The sequence below is a fragment of the Myotis daubentonii genome, chromosome 3, assembly GCF_963259705.1.
Source record: "Myotis daubentonii chromosome 3, mMyoDau2.1, whole genome shotgun sequence".
Taxonomy (NCBI): Eukaryota; Metazoa; Chordata; class Mammalia; order Chiroptera; family Vespertilionidae; genus Myotis; species Myotis daubentonii.
Genome location: NC_081842.1, coordinates 117,535,288 through 117,554,722, shown reverse-complemented (window position 1 = coordinate 117,554,722; position 19,435 = coordinate 117,535,288). Strand labels below are relative to the sequence as shown.

General features: G+C 49.4%; 1 protein-coding gene across 2 annotated transcripts in view; it reads right to left on the bottom strand.

The window, feature by feature from the left end:
• NUP210 (nucleoporin 210) overlaps positions 1–19,435 on the bottom strand; it is a 126,958-nt gene that overhangs the window by 17,797 nt on the left and 89,726 nt on the right. For both annotated transcript variants that reach the window (XM_059688312.1, XM_059688313.1), the window contains exons 21-29: positions 11,857–11,985; positions 10,662–10,789; positions 10,434–10,569; positions 9,016–9,078; positions 8,613–8,792; positions 6,025–6,105; positions 5,418–5,549; positions 3,733–3,891; positions 1,720–1,811 (exon numbers count right to left, since the gene is read on the bottom strand). In XM_059688312.1, the coding sequence (XP_059544295.1) occupies positions 1,720–1,811; positions 3,733–3,891; positions 5,418–5,549; positions 6,025–6,105; positions 8,613–8,792; positions 9,016–9,078; positions 10,434–10,569; positions 10,662–10,789; positions 11,857–11,985 (1,100 nt within the window). The remainder of the gene's footprint in view (positions 1–1,719; positions 1,812–3,732; positions 3,892–5,417; positions 5,550–6,024; positions 6,106–8,612; positions 8,793–9,015; positions 9,079–10,433; positions 10,570–10,661; positions 10,790–11,856; positions 11,986–19,435) is intronic.

Genomic DNA, 19,435 nt, shown 5'->3' with positions numbered 1-19,435 from the left:
TTCTGAGGCAAACTGTTTTCCGTTTACTGAAATAAGGCAGCCTGGTGTAGCAGAAAGAAGGTGGGAGCTTTGAGTGGAACAGAACCCTGAGGCCGCCCCATCGCCCTAAAGGCACACCAGTGTGAACGGGAAGCAATGTCCTATTTCCAAGGGCGGGAACAGGGTGAACATGAGCTACTTGCTCAGAAAATGATCTGTGAAGCCACTGACATCATGTACTAGGTGGAAGACAAATCCTGCAGCATTCACATCCCTTACACACTCATTAACATCATAAAGAAAGGAAGGTGTGGTGCCCTAGCCCCAAAGACCCTCCTGAGAGGACTTTAAACAAACTCTGCCTCAACTTTCAACCCCCTCATCAACCTCCCCTCCTATGCAGAACTCCTATGCATCCTTCAAGACCCAGCTCAAGCATCTCTGTGACATGTCTTCCCTAACTCTTCACATGGAAGGCCCTTCTTTGGGCTGTGGCTTGAATGAAACTTCATTTCATTATAGCTTTTATCATGCTATCTTTTCCCCACCAAATTCCTTAAGGGCACCATGTGTCATCCACCTCTGTTCCTGGAGCCTGGCACACAACTTAACATTTAGAAAATCTGGTTAAATGAATACCATGTGTATGTGTTTCATGGAACATGTAAGTGCTCCTATGGTCCTCACTGCCCCCTATCTTGCAACAGCATTCCAATGCAAGTCATGGCTGCCAAAGGCATCCACTTGGAATGCACGGTAGGAATTATGTCTGCAGAATGATTTAAAAGGTGTTTCTCAAACGTTAATGTATATTCCCATCACCAGAAGATCCTGTTAAAGTGCAGGTCTGGAGTGGTGCCCAAGATTTGCATTTTCTTCTTTTTCCCCCCATTGATTTAAAAAAATATATTTTATTTATTTATTTCAGAGAGGAAGGGAGAGGGAGAGATAGGAACATCAATGATGAGAGCGAATCACTAATTGATTGCCTCCTGCATGCCCTCTACTGGGGATTAAGCCCACAACCTGGGCATGTACCCTGACCAGGAATCAAACCCTCACCTCCTGGTTCATAGGTCAACACTCAACCACTGAACCAGACTGGCCCACCCCACTGATTTTTTTAGAGAGAGAGTTGAAGGAAGGGAGGAAGGAAGAGGAGAGGGAGAGGGAGAGGGAGAGGGAGAGGGGGGGGAGAGAGAGAGAGAGAGAGAGAGAGAGAGAGAGAGAGAGAGAGAGAGAGAGAAACACTGATTGGCTGCCTCCAGCACATGCCCCAATCTGAAACAGGGATCGAACCTGCAACCTAGATACGTGCCCTTGACTGGGAATTGAACCCACCAGGACTCTAGATTTGCATTTTCACATGCTCCCAGTTGATGCCATGCAGGTCTGTGGACTATACTTTGAGTGGAAAGTCTTGAAGATACACAGGATTTGGAAAATTTAACACTTCCAAGTTGGTGCTTTTCCCCCTTTGAAGTACTGGATTTCAACAGCAGACATTAAACAGTTTTTAGGCCACAATGAGGAGAAGAGGGCCTGCAGGTCTAAGTGATGAGGAAGAATGGGGATGTCCACACAGAGAGAAGGAGAAATGTGAGGCCACACCCATTTTTAAAGGCAATGCCAAGAAAGATGCCCAGTGTACCTGAGGCAGCCACAGCTGTTGACAACTTTGATAAACGAGTTACTGGACCAAGCACAGATTCATGACCTTGCTAAAAACCAGTTGTGTACCTGTTTGTCTGAAGCTTTATAAATGAGTTGGGTGACATTAGTATTTGTTCTGCTTCTATTTCTGGGTTCAGCAGCATCAGCTTTTCAAATACCTAAAACAGAGACACATTTTATTTCATGTGATATACCAGAATCATGTCTCATATCTCCTGCTCTCTCAGCAGGGAGAGCTGAGTGTGGCACACAGATGAGAAACTGCTGCCAGCAAGCATCTGTCTAGTCTAGCTGGTGATGCACTGGTGAGGGCTGACCGTTAGGAGACACCAGAGGTGGGATGAGGGAAACAGGCAGGTGCATGCTGGGCACCCTGATGGGAGCTGCTTTACAGAGCCAGGGGCATGCTCTACCTCAGTCCCCGGGGGGTGCTGTTGAGGGAGGGGTGTGTGTGCACCAGGATGTATGTGCAAAAAGGAACATGAATGGCCAATGGCACTGACTCAGCCTCACTGTCAAGGATACAACAGGGAGTGATGGGGCCTGTGGCAAACTGGAGAGCACAGTGCTGTTAAAGGGTGGCTGCTTCTCATCTCCTGCTGATTTTGCCATATGGCAAATGCATGTCTTCAGGATGAGCTGCATATTGGATTTTTATACAAAATCTTATTTTTAAATGTTGGCAACAAAGAAAAAATTGTTTCAAAGCGCTGAGCCAAATAAAACACATCTGTGGGCTGGATCCAGCTTCTCTAAGTTTCTGATGCACTCAAAACTCCATCCGCTGTCAATGGGGGAAACCAAGTCAGAGAGAGACTGGAAGCTGCAAAGCCCGTCTTTAATCCCATGACAGGTGCTAGAACTTCATTCTATTTTAACCAAAAAGAACATGTACTCATGTGTTTATGTATCTGCATGTATCTATGTTTCTGTGCACATAGTTCTTGTCTGTATGTCTGTGTCTGTGCACATACGAGTGTGTCAGTGTCTGTGTACAATGCTCATGTGAGCCAAGTTGAGGGGGGCTGGCAAACAGGCATTTCCTTCTTGGAAAAACTGCTTCTTCACCCCTACTGGGGTATGTGCCCGGGTTAGGGATGGTTCACTTCTTCTTGAAGAAGGGGCTTGAACCCATTTCTTTTCTCTTAATAGTTAGGGGGTGCTTTCAGTTTTTCCTTGTAATTTAGGACCCAGGGGTTGCTGAGCCCCAGATCAGCAGAAGAGGGTCCTTAAAGCTAAAAATGCTCTTCAGAGCATCAACTCTCCAGTTTGACAGAGGGGCCCACAAGGGCAGAGGAGGCAGGAGGGTGGGTTGGAGAGATGTGCAGGCTGAGCCTGGGTGGGAGGAGGGCTGCTGGTCTCGGCTCCTGAATAGGTTGTGTACCCTTGAGGGCTGTGAGCAGACCACCTCCCTCTGAGGTGTGGGCTCATCTGTGAAGTGATGGGCCACACCATCTCCCAGGCCACCCACAGGGCCCACCACCCACTTACTGGGAGCTGGAAGGGCCACTCCCCGCCATCTCCCCACCCCCGTGGGGCCCTAGGCTTATTGTTAAGGCAGCTCTTGCCCTCCGGCCTACGGGAGTTCTGGGAAACAGGAAACATGTCTAGCAGTCAGGTCCTCTAAGAGTGTTTGTAAAATAAATTCAGACAATATGTTAATGCCCGACTCAGACTATTTTCCAGCCTTTTCCTCCCATGAAAGTCAGAGTGACTTTCTATTTTGGGAACACATCAAGCTATTTCAGACCCCCAGGCCGTTGCCCATGCCGGTCCATCTGCCTGGCCGCCAGCCGGTTCCTCCCACCCTGCCTGTGCCGTCCATCTGCCCGGCCGCCAGCTGGTTCCTCCCCCCTGAAATGCATTCCTCTGCGAAGCTCTCGGCAGCCACGTCTCTGGGCTCCCAGAGTAGCTCATACACCCTGACCCCGACCCCAGCAGACTGAGAACTGCTCGGGGTAGGGCCTGCCTGTGGCAGTGGAAGGGCTGACATGTACCTTCATGGCCCCTGAGGACAAGGGCACTGGGCTGGCACTTACTCTCCCTCTCACATGTGCTTCCTGCCCACCTGGCCTTTACCTGGATTTGGATCTCATCAGAGAGTTCTTTGGCGAGGCCATGCAGCTGCCCAGCTGTGGGGTCCAGAGCCTTGACCACCACCCTCAGCCCGGTCCGGCCTCTTACCCGGCCGTGCACGGTCATGGCAAAGTTGTACTGCGACGGGAGCTGGAGTGACGCCTGGGACAGACACCAAATATGTTTTCAGGGAGAGCCCTGGGGCCCCAGCACCCCCAAAGGGCGGAGCCAGACGGAGCCCCAGACTGTTCTCAAAGGCTGCAGCCTTCCTGCCCTGGTCAGGCCTGCTGACCCCAAGTGCGCAGATTGCAATCACCCAGGGCGAGCAGAGTGCCCCATACTGAGTCACCGTGTTCATTCATGGGTGAATGCAGAAAACGCTGGGTCAACCCACCATAGCCAGCATTTCCACGCAGGACTTCTCAGAGCCTTTAGTGTGTGGAGGTGGTTATGAATCACCTAGAGCCATGGTCAGCAAACCGTGGCTCGCAAGCCACATGCGGCTCTTTGGCCACTTGAGTGTGGCTCTTCCACAAAATACCACGTGCGGGCGCACCGTACAGTGCGATTGAAACTTCGTGGCCCATGCGCAGAAGTCGGTATTTTGTGGAAAAGCTGATATTTTGTGGAAGAGCCACACTCAAGGAGCCAAAGAGCTGCATGCGGCTCGCAAGCCGCGGTTTGCAGAGCCGCAGTTTGCTGACCACTGACTGAGAGGGTCTCTAGGCTTGGCAGTGCTTCCCTGCAGAACTCTCTGTTATGATGTCTGTGAAGAAGTCACTGCCCACATACCAAGGAAACTGCCTGGGGAAGTGCTGGCACTGGGGACAGGACCCTGGCCCTCCTGGGTGGCCTGGGGAAAAAATTGCCCTATACTAGATGAGCTTTTGGCAGCCCCTAGGAAACTTCATCCCTGGGCCTGGCTCCTCCCCATCACAGGTCCCCGCGCCCCCCATCACTATTCACAGATAAGACAAGAAGGACTATCCCAGAACCACCTCCCACTCGGGTCCTGTACACCCAAGCCCTAACTGGGGTGGCAGCCTGGAGTCACCAGGCCTGGCACCCAGTTCCTTCTCCCCACTGGCTCACTGGGCAACCCTAGGTGAGTCCCTTCCCAGGTATGAGTTCCAGTTAACACAAAGAGAGGTTTAAGTAAGTAATTTCCAACACTTGCCAGCTCTGAGATCTGAGGACGGCAGAGCCCCCCCACTGGAGAGCCGTTGGGATAGACCAGAAGAAAACCCCAGGGCTTCCAGCATCATCTCAGAAAGTGGGTAGAAGATACAGTTTAGCAACCCTATGACATTCTAGGACTTTTCTGATGCCCCCACAAGGCTGTAATTTTTGTTGCCTTCTGTTAGTAGCTTAGCCATAAACTCCTCTATAGTGGTTAGCAAGAATGAGCCTCAAGTGAAAAGGGCTGCACACAGTCCTTGAGCACTATGGGAAGGATCGCTGGGAGACCGTATTCCCAGACACAGGACTGAGAGTCGAGGACACACATCGGGGGAGAGAGAATGGTGGCAGTGTTTGGGCGGTGTCCTGATAAGCCTCAAGACAGAGAGCAGAAAAGGGCTAGGACTGGCCTTGTATGAAGATGCAGACCTAGTGTGCAGAGTTGGGGAGGGCCCTCCCTGCCCAAACTCTGGCCTGGGATGGAGGGGAGGCTCTGGGTAGATGCTTACCTCGTGGTGCCGCCCCCGGATGTCTAGAATGTCCCTCTTGGTGACCGACCAGTGGAAGGTCAGGCCTGGCACAGCATTACCAAAGGAGAAAGGGTTCTGGTTGTTAGTGATTCCGGTGATGTAAACAGGCATCTGTGGGGGAAATACCAGGCCTGTGATCAGCAGAGTCCACTGCCAGGAGCACCCCTGGAAGCTCTGGGCACTGCCCCATCTGCCTCTCCATTGACCAGGGACGTTCGTGTCTCCTTTGTGCAACATGAGCTGCCTCGACTCTGCCCTCACCAGAGATGGGGGCTGCACAGGTTCGGAAGGTGTGATAGAAAAGCACCTCCCCACCCATCCTTTTTGAGCCGTGGGCTGTATTTCACCTTGGCTGAGAGACACCATGACTGAAATGACCCCTAGACCTCTCAGGACCTGCAGTCCCCAGCAGCCATCACACCCCGCCTGGGTCCCTGCCTATGTTCTCCTCTCTTCATCTTGCAGGGCCCTTGCTCCCAGCAGTGGCTCCCCTAAGCTCATCCTGAACCAGAATTCAGAGCCCCAAACCTGCCAGAGGCTGCTCAGACAGCACAGAGAGGAGGGGCTGGAGAGGGGTCCACCTCACCTGGGTCCCTGTCCTCATCCGAGTGATGGGGGCTCGGATCCTCACTGCCTGCAGGAGCTGCACCTCCACTTCCACGAGGTCCTGGGGAAAGAGTTCTGGAGCTCAGATGGGCTGAGGATGGGACTGTGCCAGCAACAGTGGTTTCGGGAAGGGACCCCTGCTTCCTCCGAGGCTCGCTCAGTCACATGGCTAGAAGGCATCCACAGGATGTCTAGCCCAATGCTTCTCTTGCAGAGGTGGCTTAGCTTTGTGGGTGGCTCACCTCACACGGACCTGGTCACTGCCTCTCCCACTCCCTGGGGGAGGGCCGGGCCCCAGCCTGGCTCTCTGAGCCTACAGATCTGTCGGATCCAGGTGCTCCAGGTCAGCACTGCGGAGACTGGGGGCAGTGACTGGGGACTGTTCTTCTCTAGGCTGGGAAGTACAGGTCTCCAGACCCTCCCAACTCCCAACCCCAAATCCAGCCTGTTGCTCTCTGACTGAGCACAGTAGATGGACAAATGCAGGAGCCAGGCAGAGTCTGATTAGAGCAGATTTTACATCTTCCTTCATTCTGAACTTTATTCTCCTATAAACCTAGCCGAACTTGATTGGCTTCTTCATAGTACTCTTGACTCATGCTGAGTACTGTTAGTAAGACCCTTAAGCCCTTGCACTGAGCCCATCTCCTGTATTTTGTGATCTGGGCTAATGCCTGGCACATAGTAGGTCCTCAATAAGCCCTTAGTCCCTTCCTTTCCTTTATCGTTCTCATTACTCGGTCTCCCCCTGCCAGCCCTGGTCCACCCCTTGACCTTGGGTGCTGATTCTTGGACAGAGAGAACTGGAAGCTTCAGACCAGAATCACAATCCCTTCGGGGACACGCGGGCCTCGGGCTGAGCTCGCACCTGCCTGGGCTTGTATAGCCTCTCCCTCTGACAAGGGGCATTAGGGTCTCCTCCCAGCAGCCCCCCGTCCCCAACCTGCCAGATGGAGACACAGAAAGAGGGGTGGCCCAGCAAGGTTAGACCACAATGAGCAGAGATAGCCAGGAGGGAAATGCATGGCTATGTGTCCCTTTGGCCAAATTTCTAGTCAGCTGCCATTTCAGCCACTTGGGGCCCCAAGAGGGGAAAAGTAAGCCAGTTTCTATGGCAATACTCTCTCTAGAGAGAAAACAAGGGCAGAGCCTCCTTGTTCCTTAATTTATTCTCCAAGACACCTATCTAAAACATGATGTGCCACAAGGTAGACTTTTACGTTCCCAACACTTTCTGATCTTTAGCAAATTGACAGGCAGAACCAGTGTCCACCTCCACGATTCAAAAGGACTGCACAGTTTAACTGGGGTACATGGAAGACACTGAAACTGCTGGAGAAAGGAGTAAATCAGTGAACTCAATGTCAGCTCAGAGTCAGCCTGGGGGAGGACGGTGCATCAGCCTCCCTCCCCGGGCAGCACGTGCCCCAGCTCCTTTCTTCCAGGGTCCCAGTTCCAGCAAGGAACAGGATGACTGGGCTTTGAAACATTACACAAAACAAAATGCTCTCCTTAGGCCCGGCTTTGCATCACAGCCATAAGCATGAGGCAGCCTCCCCTGAGATGCTCTGTCGGTCACTGTAGGCCAAAGTATTAGGAAGATTCCAAGTGATCTGAGCCCTTCTCAGGAGGTGGAAATGATCTCCCATCTCCTTTCCAGGGGCCCAAAGAGGTACCCACCCCCCCGGAAAGAAGGGAAGTCATCAGATTTGGGGACACCAACTTTCATGTGCTTGGAGTCAGTCCCACCGACATGGCGTAGTGGGGCTCTCCCAAGGAGAGGCCTCCCCTAGCTAGGCTTTCCAGCATCATGTTGACCCAGAAAAGCAACCAGGAAATGCCCCCACTCAGCAAAGAGGCTTGAAAGACAACCTCTAGAGGAGCCAAAGATATTAGTAGAAGATTCCAGTTTTGTTTCTCCTGGAAATACAAATCCAGGCCCAAAATACTGTTGGTGTCTATTATTTATGCTTTTAAGCCAAGCCAGCGCACACCTCTGAAAACTCACACTGTAATCCACAACGTGTGAGAGAGCCAACAGCACCCTTTCTCTTTCCTGCTTGAATTGAAGGAACAAAGGGACTGAGAGCTTTGCTGTCGGCAGGCCCAGGTCAGTCCTAGAACTGCGGTGTAGTCACCGGCGCCTCTAGCAGGTTCCCTAGCCCCTCACCTAGAAACAGGGAGAGGGGCACAACTGCCAGGCGCTGAGGCTACAGGAGGGGTGCACAGTGGTCTGGGCAGAGTCTGTCACCATGGCTGGCACCATCCCCAGGGCAGGGGCTGGAGACCCTGTTCCTTAAAAAGAAGTTAGGAACTCAGTCTGGAGAAGAATCCAGGTGCCTCGAGTTGGCAGGGCTGATCTAGGTGACAGACAGGGATTATAGCTTCAGAAGGCAGAAGCAAGACCCTCAGAGAGGGATGGTCTTTGGGAGCAGAGCCCAAACCCAGTAACCAGAGCTGCCTCCCCTTCACAGATGATCACCCTGCAGCTGCTAGGGGGCAGTACACCCCATCGTGAGAGTGCAGACTCAGAAAGCACCCATCTCTGATGGAGCCCAGGCCTGTTACCTGAGACACGATGACGAGCTTTCCGGTCTCAGCATCCACGGCCTGGACGACCCCGGACACGGTGCCGTTGCCAACGGCGAGTCCCCGCACCAGCCCAGCGCAGTTCACCACTGCCAGGCTCTCGTTGCTGATGGAGAAGAGGATGTTGGACTGAGGCTGGGGGCCTCCCTCAGAGGTGATCTGGAATGGGGAGAAACAGCAGTGCCGTCAACCCCTATCCTCCTGGCAACCACACCTTGTCTTCAGAGGATGAGAGTGCTAACATCCCAGAGCACTCCATTTCAGACTGTCGATGCCCACGGCAGGTGGGCACACCTGGAGCCCGGGCAGAGTGTGCGGCTACTGCCTGCTGGTCCCTGGCCCTGGATGTGGGTGGCATAAGGATGTGGCCTTTGGCTCATACCTGCATCATGGCCCCAATAATCAGCGTCATCTTCCTGGGTATCAGCCTAAATGGGGGAAAGACCTGGGTGTGGAGACAAAAGAGAAAGAAGGGACCATTGCATTCCAAGCTCATGCTGTTGGGCATAATTCACTCACCATTTTCAGGGAGAAGGGAACATGGTGCGTGGAAATCACTCCTCTGTGAAGGGGTACCCGGGAGAGCCTTGGGGTCCTGTGCCAACTCTGGGGGAGCCTGAGTGGCTCCCATAGGCTCTCATCCCACCCACGGGCCCAAGACTCTGTGGTTGGGGGTGTGTCCTACTGCTTGTGAAGGTCTCCTAGGAACCATTAGAGATGCATTTTCCAGCCCAGACCTGTAGGATCAGGTGGGTCCTGTGATCTGGGAGATTCGCTCTGTGTCAGTTTCAAATCCACTGCCTTTCAGATTTCCCCAACTCATCTTGGGAAATTTGCCTCTTTCCCAAATTTCTCTAAATTCCTATTGACAAATTACCTCTATTTCAATGCCCTCAAAACTTCTCAGAAAGTGGGCCCAGGGGTAGGGAGGAGGATGCCCCATCTCTGCAGCAAGGCAAAGCCCCACATCTTCCTCTTGTTCCCCAACCCCCACCTGGCAAGAGGAGAGCTTAAGGGTGAGCAAAAGAGCCAGTGGCTGAGAGGCTACTTTGTGTGTGAGGATTAGTCTCAGGGCTGAGCTATTTATAGGCAGAAATGAACTCCATTCCACCAGGAGAAAGGTGCACTTCCATGTGGAAGCAAGGTTCACATCCACCAGTGTCAGACATAGATTAATTAACATACAGCGCACAAGCCCATGTGTGGCCGAGACCCTTGGAAGATGCAAGCAGGAGCCAAACAGTCTAGTGCTGCTGAAGAAGAATAAAGTTGGGCAGGACTTCTTGGTCATGGCTGCCTAGGTCCCTGGTGACTATGGGGGTCCGGTCAAAAGCTAACACCACATGACAGCCCAAGCCACTTGCTGAGATGATGCTGGGGGGAGCTCAGTGCTCCCCTATCCAGTAGTTGCTTGCTCCAGGCACTCCCATCCCGAAAGCTTGCCCCTTCTAAGGGTCCCATCTAACATTCAGACTGATTGCCAAGAGGAGCATCCGCACAGCTGTCCACAACTTCTGTCTGGTGTTACAGCAGCTTAGAGTGCCTGCCATTACCCTGCTGGGTGATAAGGGGCTTCCTTTCTCTGAGCAACATCAATGCCCCCATGTCCCAGAGGGAGGTTAACGTAGCTCAGCCCTTCCTCTGGGGCTGCCCTCAGCTCCCTGAGGCTGGTAATCAAGGCACACTGTAGGACACAGATGCTAAAATGGCCTACCACAAAAAGGACGTCCTCCCCTCTCCACCCGTGTGCCCACTAGGGGCTGGGCTGACCCCACGTGGCATGAAGAGGAACAACTTTACCTCAATCTGTTGTGGGGCTGAGTTGATTCTCTGTCCAGCTTTATCAGTCACAACTGCAGTGAGACTGGTCTGGCCAATGGCCACACCATGGATGTGGAACGTGGCAGTGTAGTTGTCAAGGGCCTCGTCAAGGGAGCTGGAACAGAGGGAAGGGCTGGGACTTCTCCCCCAGACAGACCTGTCAGCACCGTCCCTGAGATGCTCTGTCCTGACCCCTGGGGAACTCACACCAATGTGACGATCTGGGAGGCTGCATGGAGCTTCAGGTCCATGAAGGCAAAGTATTTGGCCAGGAAAGGCTTCTTGTGCAAGTCCAGCACACGGACATATGCCTTGACTGTCTTCCCAATCTCCACCTATATCACAGGGAACAGATTCAGGAGGTTTGGAATGACCAACTCCACCACCTATAGCAACCTACGACCTTCTGAGAAATGTCACCAACCTCAAACCCCCAGACCTGGAAATTAGGGACAGGTCACCTGGATTGACTTCCAGACCATGAGCCAATCAACAAATGAAAATCAATGGAATAACTGCTGTATACAAGCAGTTACTTAGATGCATAAATTACACTCCCCACTCTTAAAGAACTAACCATCGAGTTAGACAAGGCACAGCTTAGAATGGCAGCCGATGTAGTGTAGTTCAATAAGTGCATAATGACTGAATATCTCACACCTGGCAGCATATAATACATACAGTAAGAACTTTAGGAAATGGGAGTCAGAAATGCTAAGTGAAATCTGGTCAGCAAATCACCAGTGAAAATGAGACCATAGGAGGAATATTTGAGGCTGTGTAAGAGAATATTGGCTTTTTAAGTTGTCTAAGCTGCTTAAACACTTCCCTTTTAATTAACCATTCTCTCCACTCAGAAAAATAGGAACCAACATAACTCTCCGTAAATCTAGCTACAGTTACTTTAGGTATTTGGAGTATAAACATTTCCTATTTACATTAAAGAAAAGCCTATATCTATTATGTATTTACTTTGCAAAAGACTTGGCATTAGTGAGCTTCATTCAATTGCCAATGAAATTCCTGAGACTCCAAAAGCTACATAGTGGGGAGAAAATATCATGTTCCACAAGGTGTGCACCCAGCTGGCTAGTGACCCGCACCAGCTGCAGGACAGGGATCCCTGGCCCAGGCTGCTGTGGAGGCAGCTCCAAGCGGGATTTGCAGCCAGGCTTTATTGTTGCCCACTGGGCTGAAGAAGCGCGCTCAGAGCTCATTCTGCACTATGTGCACAGAAGAGCAGAGATGAGAGACAGCAGTGCCGCTCACAGCAACCCAGGAGGGACATAGCAACCAGGAGAAAAAGCAAAGAATGTGAGAAAAAATATCTCCCATGACCACAGCATCTTCCTGGTTTCTGTGAATCAGCAGAGAAGGGGAAGATCAGGAAGCTGCCACTGACCTTGTCTACTACTCGGACGTACAGCTCCTGAATGTCTGAAACATAAACATCAACCTTCGCTGGGGCTGGGAAGGCGAGGCACAAGTCGTGGATCATGATGGTTGCCGTGCCCGGGAGCAAAGGGTACACCTGCAGGGTCAGAGAGAGGCTCAGTCACAGCTTTTCACAGCAGCAGGCTGTCCCCGTGGAACACCATCTCACAGAGGCCTCTGGGACAGGGCTGGAAGTAGTTAACAGAGAAAATCCTAACTCAAATGTTGCCCTTCCCACTCCTCCTCATGAGTTCCCACTGCCAGCCAGGGGATGGGCTTGAAATGTAAAATATGTGCTGGGATATTATCTCAGAGAGCATTTATTTCCTTTGTACATTTTATAAAGAAGAAAATGGAAGTTGCAACTTGGAGGCGGAATGAGGATTCAAACCTAGGATTCCATATTCCCTGTCCAGGCAACCTGCACCTTCAGCTCCAGTAACAGAAAAGCATCTGGCAAGTCAGGGACTGGAAGGGCACAAGACGTCTCAGCCTGAACTCAGAGTCAGAACCTGGGAACAAACCCTGGAGGCCTCCATGTAAGTGTGAGCTCTTTGAGCCTCATTCATCTCTATTCATTTCTACCACAGCTCCATTTGAATCAGAGACCGCGTAAAATGTACTGACTGAATGAACACATGTGAGTTACTGTTTTCCAGTCTTTCATTGCCTGCCAAAGATGCCCCCTTCTCAAACCTTCTTCTATCTCTACCCACTTCCATGGATCCGACCTCAAAAGAACCTCTCCCCAAACGTCATCCTCATCACTCTCTTTGCAGATGGATTTGTAGCAACTTGTCAGATTTGTTAGGTGCATATCTCAACTGGGTGGTCTGGGAGGCTGGAAAGGTGGAGTAAGTTCTGGAGCCAGTGGTGAGCCCAGTGGGCTGCCTGCCATCTCTGTCTGCCCTGGCTTTGTGGCCTTCACTTTGTTGTATTACATTCATTGGGGGTAATGTGCACACTGACAGAATTAGTGTTTGTGAAGCTGGAATTTCAATATCAAGAACCTGTGGGGGAAAAATAAGGTTTCAGACCCTAAGGAGACAACCAAATATGATTATATCACACCTAGGTTAAAACCCTTCAAGGTCTGCCCAGAGAGTGAGTCTAAATCCTTAACACATCCTGTAAGAACCTGACACAATCTGGCCTCTGCCCATGGCTCTAATTTCACTGAAAACCACAGTCCCCCAGCACCACCACACTGTAGCCACACTGTTCTCTTTGTGCCTCAAGCTGGCCAGCACCTGCCTGCTGGCCTCAGGTCTGCACTGTCTTTCCTAAGTCAAGATTTGGGATTCTTCTCCCACATCTTCACCTGGTGGCCACACCCATGTTTCAGGTCCCTCTTTAAGCATCCTTTCAGGGAAGTCCTCACTGACCCCGTACTGGCCAAGTTCCTGTCACTTCTGCTCATTTCCAGTGCAGCTATACCTTCTGTAATTCAGTTTTGGTGTAGACCCTTGTTTGTGTCAGCCCATTCCAGGCTGTCTTATCCCCTACTGTATCCTCAGGACTGAGCCTAACATCTAGTGCAGACTATCACCCAATAAACTTGTCTTCATTAAGTCAAGTTCCATGGGCATAGTTAGCTGAGCCACTCAGGTACCATAAAGAAACCGGGTGCTCCAGCCTGATTGCTTAGTTTTACTTTTAGCTTGAAGACTTGGAAATTCTGGGGAGGCGGGGGGGAGGGGGCAGTCTGCAAACCCATGTACCCTCACCTATTTGGGAAGGGTTGTTTCTAGTCCAACACCTTCAATGCACACATGGGGAAATGGAGGCTTGCACAGAATGAGAGCACAGCCCTGAAGGGGCAGCACTGGTGAGCGAATCCAGGCGCCTAAGCTCCCAGTGTAGGGCTCCATCCACCACACTCTGCCACTGCCAGAGCTGACACCTGCTCTAATTAGTCAAAAACAGCAGTTTGGGTCCCCACCACGGACACTACCCCATACTGCTCAGTGAGGCAAAAGCCATTGGGACCCCAAACGCTGCAGCTGACAGCTGCAGGACTAGCTCCATGGGGGAAGGAAGTGCAGGTCAAAACAGGGTCAATAAAGTGTGAGACTCAAGACAGATCCAGCCTCTGGGCTAAGAAGTCCCTGACCACTGGACTACAAGAGGATTCAACTTCTTAGACCTCAATCAGGCTGCCTAGGACCAGAAAGGGACAGTGACTCACATACACCTGCACTTGAGCAGCTACCATGAGGCGCAGGATAGACACATCAAGGGACCAGATTCAACAACATCAGAGAAAAATCCAGCTAGCCCCACAAATAGCGGACCCAAAGCACCTGTATAACAGCTGGCACGAGGACATTGGGGATGAAGCTCACTGGCATCCAATGAGAGGAAAGATCCCTCCCACAAACGGGACATCAACAATCAAGTCCCAATTACAACAGGAGAGCACAAACAGCACACATAAGGATCATTCCTAGAGTATCCAGCTCAGGTGAACAAAGAGACTATGCCACTGGACCCCTTAACACACTTTCTACATAAGGTCATTCCACAAAGACTGGGAGGGAGGCATAGCAGTTCTATCTCATACATAGAAGCAAATACAAGCAGACAGGTAAATGGGGAGACAAAGAAACAACCCTCAAATGAGAGAAAAGGAATATCCAGAAAAAGAACTAAATAAGAGGGAGGCAAGCAACCTATCAGACATAGAGTTCAAAGCAATGGTTATAAAGATGCTTAAGGCCAGCATGGCTCAGTGGTTGAGCACTGACCTAGAAACCAGGAGGTCACAGTTCAATTCCCAGTCAGGGCACATACCCAGGTTGTGGGCTCAATCCCCAGTGTGGGGCATGCAGGAGGCAGCCAATCAATGATTTTTCTCTCATCATTGATGTTTCTATCCTCTCTCCCTTTCCCTTCCTCTCTGAAATCAATAAAAAGACATTTTTTTAAAAAAAATATGATTAAGGAAAACTTAGTGCATAAAGAAAACAACAGCATGAAAAGGGAAATAGAGGTCATGATTCCATTTTCATGCTGAACAAGACAGGAATGAAGAATGATATATCTGATATCAAGAACACACTGGAAGGGATTAAAAGTAAAGTGGATGAAGCAGAGGATTGAATCAGCGATCTGGAAGACAAGGTAGAAATAAATACCCAATAAGAACAGCAAATAGAAAAAAGATTTAGAAAGCAGGGAGATAGCTTAAGGGAGCTCTGGGACAACATGAACCCAAAGAGACACACACTTAGACACATCATAATTAAAATGGCAAATGTTAAAGACAGAGAAAGAACCTTAAATGCAGCAAGAGAGAGATAGAAAAAAAAAATTACAAAGGAGTACCCATTAGAATGTCAGCTGACTTCTCAAGAGAAACACTTCAGGCCAGAAGGGAGTGGCATGAAGTATGAAGTACTCAAAGTAAAGAAAAGCAAGGGCCTAAATCCAAGACTACTGTATCTATCATTCAAAATTGAAGGTGAAATAAAAAGCTTTCCAGAAAAAAATGGCTAAAGGAGTATATTACCACCAAACCAGCAATGCAAGAAATGTTAAAGGAACTGTTTTAAGGGGGAAACCAAGATGGCGGCATAGGTAAATGCCTGTACTTGCTGCATCCCACAACCACATCAAAATTACAACTAAAATACAAAACAACTATCATCCAGAACCATGGGAAAGCTGGCTGAGTGGAAGTACTACAACTAGAGAAAGAAGAAAGCACATTGAGGCTGGTAGGAGGTGCAGAGGTGCAGAACGGGATGAACTAGCACTCACATGTGCTGCTTTTTTTTTTTTAAATAAATCTTTATTGTTCAGATTATTACAGTTGTTCCTCTCCCCCCCCAATAGCTCCCCTCCACCCAGTTCCCATGCACCCTCTGCCCTTACCCCCCCACTGTTCTCATCCATAGGTGTACGATTTTTGTGCAGTCTCTTCCCACACCCCCACACCCCTTTACCCCCCAAGAATTGTCAGTTCACTCTCTTTCTATGCCCCTGATTCTATTATATTCACCAGTTTACTATGTTCATCAGATTTTTTATTCACTTGATTTTTAGATTCACTTGTTGATAGATATGTATTTGTTGTTCATAATTTTTATCTTTACCTTTTTCTTCTTCTTCCTCTTCTTAAAGGATACCTTTCAGCACTTCATATAATACTGGTTTGGTGGTGATGAACTCCTTTAGCTTTTTCGTGTCTGTGAAGCTCTTTATCTGACCTTCAATTCTGAATGATAGCTTTGCTAGGTAAAGTAATCTTAGTTGTAGGTTCTTGCTATTGATCACTTTGAATATTTCTTGCCACTCTCTTCTGGCCTGCATAGTTTCTGTTGAGAAATCAGCTGACAGTTGTATGGGTACTACCTTGTAGGTAACTGGGTTTCTTTCTCTTGCTGCTTTTAAGATTCTCTCTTTGTCTTTTGCTCTTGGCATTTTAATTATGATGTATCTTGGTGTGGTCCTCTTTGGATTCCTCTTGTTTGGGGTTCTCTGTACTTCCTGGACTTTTAAGTCTATTTCTTCCACCAGGTGGGGGAAGTTTTTAGATTGCAAAGGACCAGGGCATTCATATGCAAAAGCCTCTGCGCACAGCTTTGGTGGGGTGGGGTCTCAGGGAATCAACAGGGTGGAGCAAACAGCTATGGCTGATCCTCAGTCCTGCCCTAGGAGGCCCAGGGTCTGTGTCCCGGTAATCGCTGCAAGCACCTCTGAGAGAAAGCCGCCCCCGAGTTCCACCCGCTGCCAGACAGTCCAGTTTCTCCCCGTATGAGTCTGGGTCCTGAGAGACTCGCCTGGAACTGGAGTTCAGAGCCTTCGGGAGCTTGTGACTCCCTCCCGGTTGAAAAAGACACTGGTGTCCTCAGTTGCCAGCCCTTGCCGCGTGCGCCTCCGTACCTCTGCACTTTACTTCCGCACCTCCTCTGAGTCTCGGTATGCTTTTCTCTTTCCTTCTAGTTGTAGAATTTCCACTCAGACAGCCTTCCTGTGGTTCTGGATGATGTCCGTTTTGTCTTTTAGTTGTATTTTTGAAGTGGTTGTGCAAGGCAGAAATTTCCGGTGTTTACCTATGACGCTATCTTATAACCATCACATGTGCTGCTTTTTTAATTGGGAGGAAGATTGCCTCTGCAGAGGCTGCCTGGAGGAGCAGAGTCCCAACCCCACACCAGACCCCCAGCCCAGGGTCCCAGAGCTGGGGAAAGAAGTCCCTATAGACCGTAAGAATTACAAACTGAAAAAATCAGTGTGGATTGGGGCTGAGTGACACACAGGCTGCTGGAGACCAAGCTGCTCCTCTTAAAAGCCTGGCACCACGAACTGTATTTACAAGCTCCCACTTCCTCTGAGCTCCAGTGCCAGGCGAGCTCATATGGGGAGAAACTGGACTGTCTGGCTTGGGGCAGGAACACGGGGGCGGCTTTCTTCCAGATGGAGGTGCTCGCAGCGGTCATTGTTCCCATGCTGAGACCTCCCTGGTGCAGGGCTGACTGGCAGCCATTTCTGTTTGCTCCACCCTAGTGAGTCCCTGAGACCCCGCCTCACCCAATTTACACCCCACCCAAGCTGTGGGCAGCGGCTTTTGCATATGAATGGTCTGTCCTTTCTCAGGCGAAAACTGTTAAACAAGATGCAGCTGGATCAGGGAGATGCAAACCTATCAATAAAAGGCCCAAAAAATGGCACCAGCACCAGCCTGCCTGACTTCCCATCTGGGCCTCATCTGGGCACCTCCAAACCCCAGACAAAGAGGAGGAATCTGCAGATCTCTCTGTAGCTCCTGCTGGGTGGCTCCAGGTAGTGGCTGACTTTGCACCTCCTTGGAGATCCAAGAGCCAGTGTACCAGTGGTCAGTGTGAGACCATAAGAGATTACAAATATTCACATCCATAAGTGACACTCAAGGGGCAGACTCAGTGAGCACCAAAGCCCCACTGAAGCAAGTCCTGCTCCATAAGGGTGTCTCCTGCACAACAGCTCTCCTACTGTAGTCGCATCTGGTCCTGACAGCCAATTGGCCTGGAGATCAATTCCTCCCAGAGCTATCAACAGCAATCAAGGCTCAACTACAACAGGACTGTGCACACAGCCCACAAAGAGGGGCACCAAGAGTGTCCACCTCAGGTGATTGGGGAAGCTGAGTCACTGGGCCCTATAGGACACCAACTACACAAGGCTACTCTATCAACTCAAGGAGACTTAGCAGCCACCCAATACATAGAAATAAACACAGGGAAGCAGCCAAAATGTGGAGACAAAAAAACATGTCACAAATGAAAGAAATGGAAGAAAGCAAACTACTAGATATAGAGTTCAAAACTACAGTTATAAAATTACTCAAGAATCTTCTAGAAACCTCCAAGGAACTTAGTGAGACTTTTAAGGATCTTAGTGAGAATGCCAAAAAAAAAAAAAAAAAAAAAAAAAAAAAAAAAAAAAAGGAAAAGGACCAGTCACACATTAAGCACACACTGACTGAAATAAAGAATAATATACAGGGATTCAGCAGTAGATTAGAGGATTCTGAGAATCAAATCAATGATTTGAAATATGAGGAAGCAAAACACACCCAAATGGAAAAGCAAAAAGAATCCAAAAATATGAAGATAGTGTAAGGAGCCTCTGGGACAACTTAAAGCATACCAACATCCGAATTATGGGGGTGCCAGAAGAAGAGAGAGCAAAATACTAAAAACCTATTTGAAGAAATAATGACAGAAAACTTTCCCTACCTGGTGAAAGAAATAGACTTAAAAGTCCAGGAAGTACAGAGAACCCCAAACAAGAGGAATCCAAAGAGGACCACACCAAGACACATCATAATTAAAATGCCAAGAGCAAAAGACAAAGAGAGAATCTTAAAAGCAGCAAGAGAAAAACAGTTAACTACATGGGAGTGCTCATATGACTGTCAGCTGATTTCTCAACAGAAACTATGCAGGCCAGAAGGGAGTGGCAAGAAATATTCAAAGTGATGAATAGCAAGAACCTACAACCAAGAATACTCTACCCAGCAAAGCTATCATTTAGAATTGAAGGTCAGATAAAGAGCTTCACAGACACGAAAAAGCTAAAGGAGTTCATCACCACCAAACCAATATTATATGAAATGCTGAAGGGTATTCTTTAAGAAGAGGAGGAAGAAGAAAAAGGTAAAGATAAAAATTATGAACAACAAAGTTACAACAAATACATATCTATCAACAAGTGAATCCAAAAATCAAATGGAAAAAAAAATCTGATGAACAGAATAAACTGGTGAATGGAATAGAACCAGGGGTATGGAAATGGAAAAGACTGACGATTCTCAGAGCGAAGGGGTTGGGGGGCGGTGTGAGAAGAGGTTAGACAAAGATCTTATATGCACGTATGCATTACCTATGGACACAGACAATAGGGTGGCGAGGACCTGGGGTGGGGTGGGAACTGGATGGAGAGGAGCTATGAGAGGAAAAAAGAGGGACATCTGTAATAATCTTAACAATAAAGATTATTTTTTTTTATAAAAGAAACTGTGTTAAGAAGAAGAAAAAGAAAGAGAGGGGATCACAAGCATA